At 35.2% G+C, this 15,684-nt stretch overlaps 1 protein-coding gene across 2 annotated transcripts in view; it reads left to right on the top strand.

Moving 5' to 3' along the window:
• Nucleotides 1-15,684, top strand: part of nipbla (NIPBL cohesin loading factor a) — a 94,129-nt gene that overhangs the window by 54,867 nt on the left and 23,578 nt on the right. For both annotated transcript variants that reach the window (XM_056457315.1, XM_056457316.1), the window contains exons 23-34: nucleotides 2,502-2,645; nucleotides 2,751-2,837; nucleotides 3,402-3,619; nucleotides 4,480-4,582; nucleotides 5,252-5,350; nucleotides 5,447-5,593; nucleotides 7,454-7,588; nucleotides 7,690-7,788; nucleotides 11,303-11,356; nucleotides 11,452-11,560; nucleotides 13,884-14,014; nucleotides 14,449-14,589. In XM_056457315.1, coding sequence (XP_056313290.1) covers nucleotides 2,502-2,645; nucleotides 2,751-2,837; nucleotides 3,402-3,619; nucleotides 4,480-4,582; nucleotides 5,252-5,350; nucleotides 5,447-5,593; nucleotides 7,454-7,588; nucleotides 7,690-7,788; nucleotides 11,303-11,356; nucleotides 11,452-11,560; nucleotides 13,884-14,014; nucleotides 14,449-14,589 — 1,467 coding nt within the window. The remainder of the gene's footprint in view (nucleotides 1-2,501; nucleotides 2,646-2,750; nucleotides 2,838-3,401; nucleotides 3,620-4,479; nucleotides 4,583-5,251; nucleotides 5,351-5,446; nucleotides 5,594-7,453; nucleotides 7,589-7,689; nucleotides 7,789-11,302; nucleotides 11,357-11,451; nucleotides 11,561-13,883; nucleotides 14,015-14,448; nucleotides 14,590-15,684) is intronic.

Here is a 15,684-nt window from a genome sequence, read left to right as displayed (position 1 = left end):
TCACATTATGAATGCTGTGTAAGCATTCATTCCTTCATTCATTCATTGATTTTGCTTCGCTTTGTCAGTAATTTCAGAGGTGCTACAGCGGGAATGAACCGCCTTGTGTAAGCGTTAGCAAAATAAGTAAATTTAGATAATAAATTTGTAATAAATTAAATTAAAAATGCATTTTCTTTTTATTTACGATGTACTGTATGTGTATGTGTGTGTATATATGTGTGTGTATATATGTGTGTGTGTGTATATATATGTATATATATATATATATATATATATATATATATATATATATATATATATATATATATATATATATATATATATATATACAGAGAGAGAGAGAGAGACATTGCATGAAAGATTAGGTCATGAAAATTGACTTGAAAGTCCTGGAAAAGTCATAGAAAAATCATTGAATTTTAGTAGTAAAAGTGTATGAACCCTGATGTTTATGAGCCTTCTGTAGTTCAGCTTTGTGAGCTGTTCATTCTCAAAATAAGCTTTAAAGATTTTCTAAATTGTCCTAAGACGAATGGGTGTTGTTCAATAGTTTTTGGACTATTTTAAAGATGATGGTCCATTTTAAATGTTGACTACTGAACGCTTATGTATTTATTTATGTATTTATATGTTCTCTAAACTACGGATGGTATAAAAATGTTGTCAGTTTGGACTTTTTTCCTAAAACAACAAAAAGCTATGATTAACAACGATTTTTCAATTCATTTTTAGTTAAGAATATTTAGTTAAGAATATATCGCTTTCAATTACAACAAATAAAAGCTTGGTTTTTTTTTTTCTTCAAATAAATTGTCGTTTTCTAGATTAAAAAAAGAAGAAACCTTAAATGACAATATTTTTTTATATCAAATCTTCAGAATATTTTTTAATCCAGAGAAAATGAGAATTTTAGAGGCCTCTTTTTCCTCAAACTCATAGTTGAATATGTACAATATAATCACAAACAGCTAACACTAATCTTAACTGTAATCATAACAGTTTATGTTCATTCAGTTAAGACAGTTCAAGCAAACACAATATAGTTAGGAATGCATGCTACAATGGTTTTTTAAATCACATTTTGAGTTGTGAAAGACAATATCACAACAGTGATTCCATTGAAACAAGGGCTGTTTCTCAATATGCTCGATCTTGTTCACCTGTAATGTCAACATCAACCGCCAAAGTTCAGTTGCAAAACTCAAGACCGCAAGAATGGAGGACGCATGAAAGTTCCTGGATGTGTTCTTGATATTGAGGATATTGACGATGCAGACTTGAGCCAAAAACTCGCTCGAGAAATGCCAGAAGTTATTGTGTCTGATTCTGAAAAAAGGAGGTGGGAAGCACAGCATTTTAATACCCGTTTAATATTAGTTCAGAGATGTAACTTATTTGTCTCAGGAGTTTCCCTAAATGAGACTGTGAAAGTAAACATTAATATGAAAATCTTAATCAATGCATAAACATATTAAGGGTGTTTATTTCCTGAAATTCGAATTAAAATCTGTTTTATTTCTGTTGTGGAAAGTCTATTTGGCAGGTTTTTGTGGATCTTATAAATATTGATCAGGGGGACAACAATAAATCGTTGTATGAATGCTGTAATGTTTAAATAATTTTTCGTTAAAAACGTGTGATTGTCATTTGACTATCAGGAAGATCTCATTTCTCACAGGACGCTAGAGATGTGCGGATCAGCTGAAATGTCACCCGAATCCGCTCCTTCATGCTAATCATCCACCCGCCCGCACATATTATTTTATCTGATTATAAATATATCCGCACCCGACCCGCAACCGGTCGTCACTTTAATAAAAGTATAATAAAAGTATGATGATAGGTCACCGTGGATCATTCGTTATTAACAGCAGATTCAGCTTTTGCATAGAAAGGTAAAAGATAACAAAAAGTGTGCCACTTCAGCCTAAACGGCAGCTTTGTTATGTTTACTTGGCATTTTTCTTTGCACTGTGCAAAAACAGAATAACACCTACTGAGCCTGGATTCAGGCGATTCTGCCTCGCCTCCAAAACATGGCCAGCTGCACTAAATGAGCGTTCACTCAACGATAGCAGATTTTCCTCTGATGACTCCTCTACCTAAAAGTTTGCACAGTACTCTTACACTTCCTCCATTATTTTGGGCATCTCATCTTCCCATTCTGCAAAGCCCACTCTCTGCTTTATTGCTGGTCAACTGCTATGTCCTGCCACATCCACCTGCAATTATTCATAAAGTTTTTTTTATTACCTGACCGACCCGCGGATATATATATATTATCCGCAGCGCCCGCAGAAATAACCGTCATACGTGCACAGCTACAGGACACATTCTGTGTTCTCGTGCTCTCCTGAGTTTGTTTTTCCGAGGTAACCTGGCAAGACCGCTCTCCACGAGAACGCAAGTCCGTTCTCGGCATTCTTGGAATTGAGAAACAGCCAAAGTTTAGTTTCTCTCCAATGACCCTTGCTCTCTACTTCTCGGCCCATCTCTAGGTGCATCAGTTCAGTAATAAGCAGACAGAGATGGCACTGCGAGTGGCATCGCTGGATTATCTCGGTACCGTAGCAGCCAGATTGAGAAAAGATTCCGTCACCAGCAGGATGGACCAGAAAGCCATTGACCGCATCATCAGAGAGGTACAAACACCTGTATTTTAAATGGACATACTGATGCATACAGAGTGCATTTTATAGATGCTTCAGATGCTTTTGTTGTTTAATATTCCTTGTTTACATTATCAGAACACAGAGGGAGATGAGACCCAGCGGCTACAGAAAGCTCTGCTGGATTATATGGATGAGAATGCAGAAACAGACCCTGCCCTTGCTGTAAGTGCCTTACATTCATTCATTTTCCTTCAACTTCGTCCCTTATTTATTAGGGGTCGCCACAGTGGAATGTACCGCCAACTATTCCAGTACGTTTTACACATCATGTGCCTTTCCAGCCACAACACAGTACTGGAAAACATACACACATTCACACTCATACACTACGGTTAATTTAGTTAATTCAATTCCCCTATAGTGCATGTGTTTGGACTGTGGGGGAAACCGGAGCATCCAGAGCAAACCCACGCCAACATGGGGAGAACTTGCAAACTCCACATAGAAAAGCCAACTGGCCCAGCTGGGGCTCGAACTGCCAACCTTCTTGCTGTGCCTATGATCTTATAATCTTTTTGCTGTTACTAATAAAACATAGGAATGAATGAGACGTTTGAGACACAAAGTTGGCATTTTATTGATTGCAGATATTGTAGTTTGTCACCAGTGAATAGTATGCTTGAATTTCGGGAGCTGATCTACACTCTGGTACATGCATTTTGTCTACCTTTCTCTCAACCCATATTCCTTGACATTAACATTCCTCAATCTGATTTTGTGTTGCAGTTTGCACGTAAATTTTACATCGCTCAGTGGTTCCGAGACTGCACTACAGAGACCGAGAAGGCCATGAGGAGTCAGAATCAGAAGGAGGATGATTCAGATGGGGCGCAGCATGCCAAAGAGCTTCAGGCCACAGGAGACATCATGCAGCGCGCTGAAACCCGCAAGAAATTCCTCCACTCCGTTGTTAAATCAACTCCCAATCAATTTACTACTCTCAGGTATTAATACACTTTACACACAAGGGGCGAATTACAGGGGGTATGGGGGCGGGATTGAGTCACTGATTCACCACCCCGCACCCCTAATTAAGGCTTGATTTCCCCCCCCCCCCCCCCCCCCCCCCCCCCCCCCCGAAGGACGTCAAAACAGGATGAATGGGCGTGTCAGCCCTTTGAATCTGAGAAAAAGTTCACTCAGATCTGTATTTTAAATAATTTTGTTAATAATTAAAATAATAGTTATTCATTTGACCACCCCTATAACGGTTCATACCACTGTGACTGTATAATCGCCCCTATCAGTCTATGCTTGGGGAAAAAAGTCATTCTGCAGTATGAAACCGGCAGATTTAGAGCACCGATAGGTTCACAAGACTGATTTCTCATAAAATAGCTGTTTGTTTCTACATTAAGCCCAAAAGTAAAGTCAAATTAGATGCGTAGTTTGTATAGTTTGACCTAAAGTAAGCCAAAATAGCTAATCATGGCAGAATACACTAAATAGCCTATCCCACAAAACACTGATAACTTAAATACATTTTATTAATACATTAGATGTACTTTAAATAAATGCATAATTTTGATTCACTTAATCATGTATTACACAAACTAACATTACTGAAAATATTGCCCCCCCCCCCGCAATCATTTATGTATAATTCGCACACTGGTTACATGAATGTATTATGAATGCATCTCACATCCACTGTCTCGGTCCAGATGTGGTATTAATGACAAACACTATTGTTTATTTTAGTGTTTTAGTGTACTTTTGAGTGTTTAATATCTACTATTGTAGCGCTGTGGGTTTAAAAGCACATTACAAATCAAATGAATTATTATTCTAAAACTTGTGACAGGATGAATTCAGACACTGTGGACTATGACGACGCCTGCCTTATTGTTCGCTACCTGGCCTCCACCAGACCCTTCTCTCAGAGCTTTGACATCTACCTGACACAGGTGAGTAGATGGGCATTATGTATCATTTAACGCCGTTTATATAAAAATAATTTATATGATAATAATTTATATAATAATACAAATTTTTAATAACAAAAAAGCATTAAAAATGTCTTAAAACAGCTAAAATTGACATGAATACTTGCATCATATTTCTTAATTTTAATAAAACAATTTTAATATTTATAAAATGCATTTCTCTTTTTTTTTTTAAAGCATATAGAAATAGAAAAAAAGCATTTAAAAATGTCTTAAAACAGCTAAAACTGACATGAATATTTACATCATATTTCTTAATTTTAATAAAAAAAATTATATTATTTACAAAATGTATTCCTCTTTTTTAAAGCATATAGAAATAGAAAAAAAGCATTTAAAATGTCTTAAAACAGCTAAAATTTACATGAATACTTGCATCATATTTCTTAATTTTAATAATTTTTTTAAATATTATTTATAAAATGTATTCCTATTTTTTTAAGCATATAGAAATAGAAAAAAAGCATTTAAAAAAGTCTTAAAACAGCTAAAATTGACATGAATACTTGCATCATATTTCTTAATTTTAATAAAACAATTTTAATATTATTTATAAAATGTATTCCTCTTTTTTTAAAGCATATAGAAATATAAAAAAAGCATTTTAAATGACTTGTTATTCTTTTGAAGATTCTAAGAGTGTTAGGTGAGAGCGCCATAGCTGTCAGGACCAAAGCCATGAAGTGTCTGTCTGAGGTTGTGGCTGTTGACCCCAGTATACTGGCCAGGGTAAGAACTGCAGCGGAACGAACACTTTATTAACAAAACCATAATGTGACTTGAGTGTGTTTTCATGAGTGTTGTGTTATGTTTATCTTCGTGCAGTCTGATATGCAGCGTGGTGTTCACGGGAGGTTGATGGATAACTCCACCAGTGTGCGGGAAGCAGCGGTCGAGCTGCTGGGACGCTTTGTGTTGAGTCGACCTCAGCTGACAGAGCAGTACTACGACATGCTCATCGAGAGGATACTGGTATGACCACTGTTTCTCTGACAATTTAAGCAGCAGAATGTAAACGAAGCAAAGTGTGTGATGATTTCTGTCAAAAATGCATTGAATTGATTACAAGTGATGGTAATTTCAATGTCAAATCTGTTAATTTGAACTTTCTATTAATCAGTACTAGGCATGGGATGATAACCGTTTTTTAAGTTATACCGCGATCTCGGTCAAGGTTTTAAAACTGTCAAAATTTTCTGTAATATATACCGTTCCTAAGGTATAAGTAAGATTTTTTTATTTACATTGTTTGTAGTTTTTTAGAACAGTAACTCCAGTGGAAAAAATATCCAAAGATGTTGTTTTAAATTGTAAAAAAAAATCTGTGTTTTTGAAACAAAGACAGCAGTAGTCTTTTGAATTATTCAGCCTGACATGTTTATTGCTCCAAAATATTATAAATCTTTCAAAGAATAAAATATATTGTATTCAAAGGGGAAAAAAGGTTTTGTTTTTTACCCAGACATTTAAACAGAATATATTTTAGAGCAGCAATCACAATACCATGATACCGTGAAACTAAGTTTTTTTATCTAAAGTTATCATACCATCAGAATCTTATATCGACCCATGTCTAACCAGTACTACAGAAAAATTATTATTTCCAATAAAATATATTTAAGCCCTACAACTAAATTGAACACATTTTTAAGCAACAAAACAGCCAATTAGATTGATTTCTGAAAGATGTTGTGACAATGAATTTGTTCCATACAATAAAATGACTCACCATACAATAAAAATGAAATAAAATAATTAATATATATAAGGCAATAATAATACTGGACTAATGATGCAAAAAATGTCAAAACATTAAAAAATTACTCTAATAGAAAACAGTTGTTTAAAAGTGTAAAGATATTTGACAAAATGAATGTTTTTTTACTGTATTTTTGATAACATAAATGCAGCCACATCTATTTAAAGGTAGTTGAACACATATGAGACACACATTTATAAAAAACCTTTTAATTTTATTTAGAAGTCTTGATGTTAAAAGGATGAACCATTGTGTTCATTTTTCTATCTGGAAGAGGTCAAATCTGTCATTTTACTGTTGATCAGTCATTCATTCATTTTCTTTCAGCTTAGTCCCTTATTTATCAGTGGTCGCCACAGCTGAATGAACCAGCAACTATTCCAGCATATGTTTTACATAGCGGATGCCCTTCCAGCCGCAACCCAGTATTGGGAAACACCCATACCCTCACATTCACACACACATGCACTCATATATTATGGCGTGTCTTTGGACTGTGGGGGAAACCGGTGCACTCTGAAAAAACTCACGCCAACCCACGGAGAACATGCAAACTCCACACGGAAATGCCAACTTGTCCAGCTGGGACTCGAACTGGCGACCTTTTTGCTGTGAGGCGACAACTCAAACTACTGAGCCACTGTGCTGCCCCTGTTGATCATCTGTTACAGTGCAAAAAAAAAAAAATCTTAGTTTCTGGCCTTTAAATGGCGTATACGTATTTGACCTCTTCCCAACAGGGAAAACCACCAACAATCAAAAATGCATGATCAAAAACAGCCACAAACATAACGAAAGGGTATTCCGTTTGAACAATCTAAACAATTTAATTGAAAGTTTTCAAAAGATGGTATTTTTTTTTTTTTATTTATTTATTTTTATTATTTTTTAAAGAAACATTAAAACACCGGTGACTCATTTTGATTTTGTAACATGCAGTGTTGATGCTAATTCAACAAAGTCAGAGCTTTTTGGACAGTATGTTTGTGGTGGTTTGGATGTTATGGTATTTCGCTGCAAATAAATCAATGTATAGGAACCGCTAATGTCTATCCTGTGTGTGATCTCTTCAGGACACCGGTATCAGTGTGAGGAAGAGGGTGATCAAGATTCTGAGGGACATCTGTTTAGAGCAGCCCAACTTCAGCAAGATCACAGAGATGTGTGTGAAGATGATCCGCAGGGTCAATGACGAGGAGGGCATCAAGGTGCTGCAAACATGCTTTTTTTTCAGCTCTTTTAGTTGTTGTGGTAGATTTAAGTCCTGTTAGTGTTGCATGTTTGAGCGGGATGTCTATTTTCCTTGCAGAAACTGGTGAATGAAACATTCCAGAAGCTGTGGTTTACACCCACACCCAACCACGACAAAGAGACAATGAATAGGAAGATTCTCAACATCACTGATGTGGTCAGTCCAATAACAGTCTTATCTTCACCAGCCAGTTGTGAAAAACATGATTAGTACAGAGGAACCGTCATATGGTGCATTCACACCAGACGCAGATGAAGCGTCAAGAGAGAGTGATTTACATACGAAAAAATAAAAAAATAAATAAATAAATATAAATAAATAAATAAATAAAAATTCTGACATAAATGTGTAGCACTCGTGTAAACATCTGAAATCTTTATTTGACAAATACTGATAAGTCCATACCAACTTTATCAATGCATAGACTGACTAGACGTCCTGCGGCACTGTTTGCACAAATGAGGCAGAGCAAATGACACGATTTGTGCGAATGAAGCGTCGCGAATTGAGCGTTTTGTGCGTTTGACGAACAAATCGATTAAGTTGGGAAATCTGAACTTTTATTTATTTTTTATTCTCCAGGACACAAAAAACATAAAAAAATAAATAAATAAAAATTCTGACATAAATGTGTAGCACTCGTGTAAACATCTGAAATCTTTATTTGACAAATACTGATAAGTCCATACCAACTTTATCAATGCATAGACTGACTAGACGTCCTGCGGCACTGTTTGCACAAATGAGGCAGAGCAAATGACACGATTTGTGCGAATGAAGCGTCGCGAATTGAGCGTTTTGTGCGTTTGACGAACAAATCGATTAAGTTGGGAAATCTGAACTTTGGCGGACGTATGCGCTGTGTTAACCAATCAGGAGCTTCCTCTTGTTTGGGGTGTGATCATGACATAGCACCTGTTGTTTGTGTCCCGTGAGGAAATCCTCCTGCCAACACCAGACAACAGTTCATTAAGCTGGGCTCGGCTCAGTTGGTAGCACCACTGAAAGCTTCCATCATCCAGGAGCAGCTTCTGGAGGAGTTGATGAACTCACAGAGCTGGGTGCACCTCTGAAAGGATCTAGTGCAGTGGTCCCCAACCTTTATACCACCATTGACTGGTCAACGCTTGACAATTGTATCGCGGACCAGTGGGCTGGGTGGGGGCTTTGACCATCGACCATTTTGTCAGAGGATGACAAGCTGACAACATTGCTGTCACTCTGATACAAGTTTTATATATGGAGAAAATTACAAAGCACTGCAGTGTTTTGGTGTTCTATGTTTGTCTGAAATAATTAGTTGACTGAAATGTGTGTATTCCATACAAGCTGAAGCTGATCGGTCAATTCTTGTTTCCTGACTTGTGGTGTGCTCCCAGCATTCATTCAACTGGGTGCGTCTGCTCTGGAAGGTGCGAGTGCGTCACGCCACTCATGCAAACGCATGCAAACTGCGCACCTTCATTGGAAATAATGAACTTGTGCAAACTCTAGAACAGACGTGATATGTGAACAGCCCCTAAAAGGCCATCAGCTGATTTTCTTGCACAGATATGTTGGTTTCACCTGATTTGTTGACAAATGGGTTGTAGATATATTTCTTGGCAGTTCACTACTTCGCTGAGCCTTTCCCTCTTAGCAAAGAAACTTTGAAAAAAAAGTTTCTTGCTCATTTTTCTGCTTGTGGGTTAAATTTGGGTGCTCAAGTGACTGAGATGTAAGCGAGAGAATACGGCCATTTATCAAAATAAAAGATTTGTCTAAATAAAAGATCGTTTAGACTCAGATAATAAGTAAAATGAAAATAATTAATGATTTCTTGTGGGATACCAATTGATCCACAGACCAGTACCGTCCACAGCCCGGTGGTTGAGACATGGCGCCGAATGAATCTACACTGTTTATCAGCCTTCCTAAAGCACATAAAGCACAGCTACTTTCTCAATAAAATCCATGTTAGCCATTTATCAACGAAACTAGAGTCACCAGGCACACAGAAGTACAGCCCATGACGGGAATCCGTGTCTATTGTGAAGCGAATTTGATGCACGAATGAAGCGAGTAAACTCAAAATGTTCACACGTCTATTTACGTGATTTATTTGTGCAAGCTACGTCTGGTGTGAACGCCCCATCAAAGAGGACTGAACTATTTTAAACCAATATTACAATTTTTATATTTTTTTTGGTTAACACTTTAAGCCCTGCTCACACTGTGAGATTTCAGCCACAATTTTGTCATCTGAGACAAATTCGGGAAATCCTAAAAGATTCTTGATATCTTAGGCTAAAATTCGTGATCTTTGATTGTTGGTTTGACATGTTCACAGACAGCCGCTTAGTGCCTGTTGCGATCAGGTTTTTCACTTATTACCTGGTATTTCTATAAATGCAACCAGTTTCATCATTTATTATTTACTGATCTATTAATGTTTTGTTCAGTTTCTCCATTTGAATGATTAATTATGTCCTACTGCTACCTTTTGGGTAGATTTAATAGGAAATTAGTACTACCTTTTATTAATAATGCTACAAATAAATTCATAATCTAATAATACTGAATTAAAATCCAGTCTTCATGGTGTTATTTTTGCAATTGTCATTTTTTATAATGATTTTGTTTGATTATTAAGAGTCACATACAACATTGTTATTCTATTTCGTTTAATTTAAATGTTAAATAGACATGTTTTATGTTCATGAATAAAATACCTATAGCAGTAGATGAGCAGTAGAATGTGAATAACATGAATGTGTTTATGAATCAGCTGTCCACTGTGTACAACCACAGTAAAAAGACCACAGTTTTATTTATTTTTTATTCTCCAGGACACAAAAAACATAAAAAAATAAATAAATAAAAATTCTGACATAAATGTGTAGCACTCGTGTAAACATCTGAAATCTTTATTTGACAAATACTGATAAGTCCATACCAACTTTATCTGCAGTAAAGACAGCAACACAAAGCAATAGACTCTGTTTAAAGTCCCATCTCAGAAATCTGGATGATCCGTAATTTTTATTTTTTTGAGATGTCAGATGTCTAGACTTGAATGCAAACAACAGAAAACAGCCGTAGTCACAGTCTAACCGTTTCTGTAGTAAATATACAGCTGACTGGGTGAGTTCTCTATGGGGATTTCTGTGTAGGCGGAAGTAACGATACACTGCGTGGAGTGAAACCGGAAACCGCGTGACGTCATGTGAAAAGGGTCTATTGTGTAATATCGGTGTTGTCATCGCAGCTCCTGCAGTCGCTCTTCAGATGCGGCACCGGCTAAATCGATCGTCTGATCTCGGAGCGATGTCGTGGCGTTGGCATGACGTCAAGCCGGACAACATTTCTAATTGGCATGCACCACTTTAAGACAGATTTCGATTGACCTGCGCAGCGCTACATGAAGCCGAATTCACCTTAAGTGTTTATTTTACTGTTTAGTGTTTTTTTTTATCAGTATCATTTAAGTTATTGAGTAAAAAGTCTTACAAAATTACTTTTATTTAATGAACTAATACATAATTACAACAAAGCATTTTGATTGAGTGCTCGCTAAATTTTAGGATTTAATTTCAGCCCCGAATTCTGAACTAGTCCAGACTTAAATCTCTAGCATAAAAATGTCTTTTGGTTAAAATAGAGGATGATATACTTCTTCTCTGTGCTTCAGGTCTCTGCCTGCAAGGACACTGGCTATGACTGGTTTGAGCAGCTCCTGCAGAACGTAAGTGCTTTTGACTCAGATCCATTCCAGTCTGTCCACTAGTTTGGAGGGCTGTAGTGCTTCAATTCACTTATTTGTTCTTTTTACTTTTTCAGCTTTTAAAGTCAGAGGAGGATTCGTCCTATAAGCCAACCAGGAAAGCCTGTGTGCAGTTGGTTGACAATCTTGTGGAGCACATCCTCAAATATGAGGAGGCACTTGCAGGTATGCACAATTATTAAAAACCGCACTTGAGTATTAAGCTTTTATTTTTTTAAATGTTATAATTAGGCCTGTCACAATAATCAATATATGGACTTATCGCACAGCACATGGACATGACCTCAATCATTTTTAGTGTTGCAATATATATCACCCATACATAAAACCCAATTCTAACAACGTTTCAGCTGATAACTGATGTCTGACAACTGAAATAGATCTGGTAGCAGATATCGCAACTTCTGTTACTTTTTACCTTGCACTTTTGTTGGTAACATTTACTATAATATTTATAAATGTGCAAATAAAATAATGGAAAAATATAAAAGCAAATAAATAAAGATGTGTAAATATTTTAAGATACACACTTGCTTGATAAAGGTGACCCATACGAGGCATAACAGGAGCTTCAAGTACAGTCAGAAAGTGCAAAAATACAAACTTAGTGCAGGCATAACTGGACAACAGAAACAAAAATATATAATGGAAGTAATAAAAAAGAGAAAAATAAATCTAATCAATTAGAGTAATTATTACATTTTTATTAAGTTTTTTTTCCAAATAGAATTTCTTTAAATAAAAATGTTATATCTTAAAATATTACAAAAAATGTATTAAACAATTATTCAGTATAATAACAAAAGTAAATATTTCAAAGCAAAAAAAAAAGGAACAAAAAACCAAAAGTGAACATTTTTATAATTGTAGTAGAATTCCTTTTTCATTTTGCAGTCAGGCAACAGGAAATCAAGTAGCAAGTTTTTAAATGAATAATTAAAACTTTTATCTTGTTTATTTAGAGGCTTTATAAATGTGCAAATAACAAAACTGAAATATAAAAGCATATAAAAAAGATATGTAAATATTTGAAGTTACACACTTGCTTGATAAGTGACCCGTACCGAGCCGAACCATACTGTACTGTGCCACTCAGTGGAAATGAGGCAAAATAGGAGCTTCCATTACAGTCAGAGAGTACAGAAATATAAACTTAGTGCAGACATAAATAGACAAGTAGAACAAAAATATATAATGGCAGTAATAAAAAAAATAGAAAAAAATCTATTTGACCAATATTAATAATTCTTAAAGATTTTATTAAGTTTTTTTTTAAAGTAGAATTTCTTGAAATAAAATAAAAATGAAATAAAAATGTAATGTGAATGTAAATATTGCACACAAATGAAACAATTATTCAGTATAATGAAAAATAGTAAATGTTTTACTTAAAAAAAAAAAAAAGAAAGAAAAAAAAACATTTTTATAATTCTAGTAATTTCATTTTGCAGTCAGGGAACAGAAAACCAAGTAGTAGACTGTTAGTAGAACAAAGTTTTGGTCTCATTCATTTAGAGCAGTGGTCTCAACTCAGCCACAGCTCTGGATAGTTTAGGCCTAACCACCTCTAACTCACACCTGCATAATAGTCCATAGTAGTCTTGAACACCTTGATTAGTTTGATCAGGTGTGTTTGAAAAGTGTTGGAGCAAAACTGTGTAGAGCTTCACCCCTCCAGAAATTGAGTTTGAGACCTATGATTTAGAGCAGTGGTAGGGAACCAATGGCTCTCGAGCCACATGTGGCTCTTTGACCAAAATATGTGGCTCTCCAGCTGTCTTCCTTCAATATTATTTTACAGCTTAAAAAAACTATAACCATCACTAAAAATCAGTTTCCAATCGAAAATACAATTACAATCCCCTTTTAAATTGTAATTTATACAGCACAAAGAATAAGAACTCCATTAACAATAAAAGGACGTTTCGACCAATGTTGACATTTTTTTTTCTCTGTTAAACAGTAATTGGAGAAAAAATAAACGGGGCTAATAAATCAGGGGGGCTAATAATTCTGACTTCAACTGTATATACATCAAAATGGCTCTTTAAAAAAATACATTTGCTAAAAAAACCCCAGAAATGGCTCTTTGCTAAAAAAAGGTTCCTGACGCCTGATTTAGAGGCTTTATGAATTTGCAAACAGAATAATACAGTAAGCAGCAAACTTCTTAAACGACACTAAAAATGTTCCTAGCAGTCTTCACTTGTTGCTTTTTTCATAGTTTTCTTTCATACTATTCATTAAAGTGTGTGTATAAGAGAGGGCATTAGTTATTCTTTGATGTATGTCTGTGTGCGTATGTGAGTGTGTGTTTATACGAGTGAGTATGTGTCTTGTTGATTTTCAGCTTCAGCTATTTGTTGATGAAATGATTGAATAGGGAATGAATGCACAATTGAATCTTTAGAACAACCTTGCCTATTTATTCTTGCTGGTTTCCTACTGATTGTGGTTTTCTGTTGTGTGTGTGTGTGTGTGTGCGCAGAGCATAAAAGTGTGAACTCGACGCGGTTGGTGGCGTGCATCACCACGCTGTATCTGTTCAGTAAAATCAGAGCGCAGCTGATGGTCAAGCATGCTATGACTATGCAGCCCTACCTCACCACCAAGTGCAGTGTAAGTGCATGCTTCCTCTACATCTGCACATGCTCAACTACCTGTGCGATTATATGATGCTGTTCTGCCATCTAGTGGCTGTATACTCCTAGTGAATGGACTATATGCACAGAGACTTTTGTTCATTAACTCTGTTCAGTAAGACTCGATTTGTCTACATCAGTTAATTGAACTAAAGTCACTGTAATGACAACTGCAGAAGCACTTATTAATCTTAGTTGATTAACGTAGTAATACTAATAAGTATTTTTTGGTTATTATACCTGTTAATTTACCTTTTTTTGCACCTTAGGTCAATGTTGTGATAATTTTGTATATCGTGATTTAAAAGATTCAGCAATTAATCATTTGATACCTGCAGAAGTCTAGTCAGGAGGTGTTCATTTATGTATTTTCCAGTGTTTATTCACGATGTGTTTTTTTTTTCTCCGCAGTCTCAGAGTGACTTTATGGTGATTTGTAATGTTGCAAAAATCCTAGAGCTGGTGGTTCCTCTGATGGATCATCCCAGCGAGAGCTTCCTGACCACCATTGAAGAAGACCTAATGAAGCTCATCCTAAAATATGGCATGACCGTAAGTGGTTTGCTAAATAACACATCTGTAGCGTCCTGGTTAAAAGATGATTAAGTCTTTCACTGATGGTTCATGCTTCATTTATTGGTCACATTTTATAGAGCTATTCCGCATCATTGCATCATAATTCACCATAAGAACTAGAGAGAAAATAAGCAAACAAACACAAATGAATTCCTGAAATTATAACACTAAGCCAACATCAACAATCAAACATTAATTTTAAACAAATACCAAACCAAATTAGCTTATTTTCCTTTAAACCAGGAGCTAAAACTCATAAACAGGGAATCCGTGAAGCAGCCGTATACCTGTACCTTTTTTGTTTTTACCGTGTTTGACCTAGCGTTTCATGCTTGGCATGCTTTGCCTTACATCCATTACTACACACATCATATATCCGATAGGCTCCGCAATCTTAATATCATAATTAAAGTCTCCAACAACTTAATTCATTCAACAAATCAAACCATATACAAAATACAACATAATTACTAAAAAAATCTAAACCATAAACAATAAAAAGTATCGTGTTATTTCAAGTTTCATTACACATTTGTATATTTAATTCAGGTAACAGAATTAGCATTCGATTTACTTATTGGACAAGCAACAATCCATACTGTCTCTTGAACCTATTTTTAAAATAATGGTGAAAGTGTTCATTTGTATAATTATTCATAAATTAAATTAACTACTTGTTTGTTGTGCATTTGTTGGTGTTGCCTAGTCTATTTTTAATGCTTATTTAATATATGTTTACTAAAATGTAAAAAATGTAATCAAAATTTGTACTTATTTGTTTGCTACTTCTGTATTTTAATTTAGTTTGACTTAATTTTATGCACTTAAGAGTATAACTGAAGTGAAAACAAATCATATAGACAAGCAAAAAATTAAATGAACAAAAATTTATCACTTTAATATTAAAAGCACAAACGGAAAAAAAAACACTAAAATCTAATCATTAAAAATTTATGAGATTTAAGACTATTTTTATTTTATTTTACAAAATATTTCCTAAGTGATGTTTAACGGAGCAAGGAAATTTTCTCATTATTTCCTGTGATATTTTTTCTTCTGGAGAAAGTCCTG

This window comes from Danio aesculapii, chromosome 5, assembly GCF_903798145.1.
Source record: "Danio aesculapii chromosome 5, fDanAes4.1, whole genome shotgun sequence".
NCBI classification, from domain to species: domain Eukaryota; kingdom Metazoa; phylum Chordata; class Actinopteri; order Cypriniformes; family Danionidae; genus Danio; species Danio aesculapii.
This window is presented reverse-complemented; position numbering and strand designations above follow the sequence as displayed.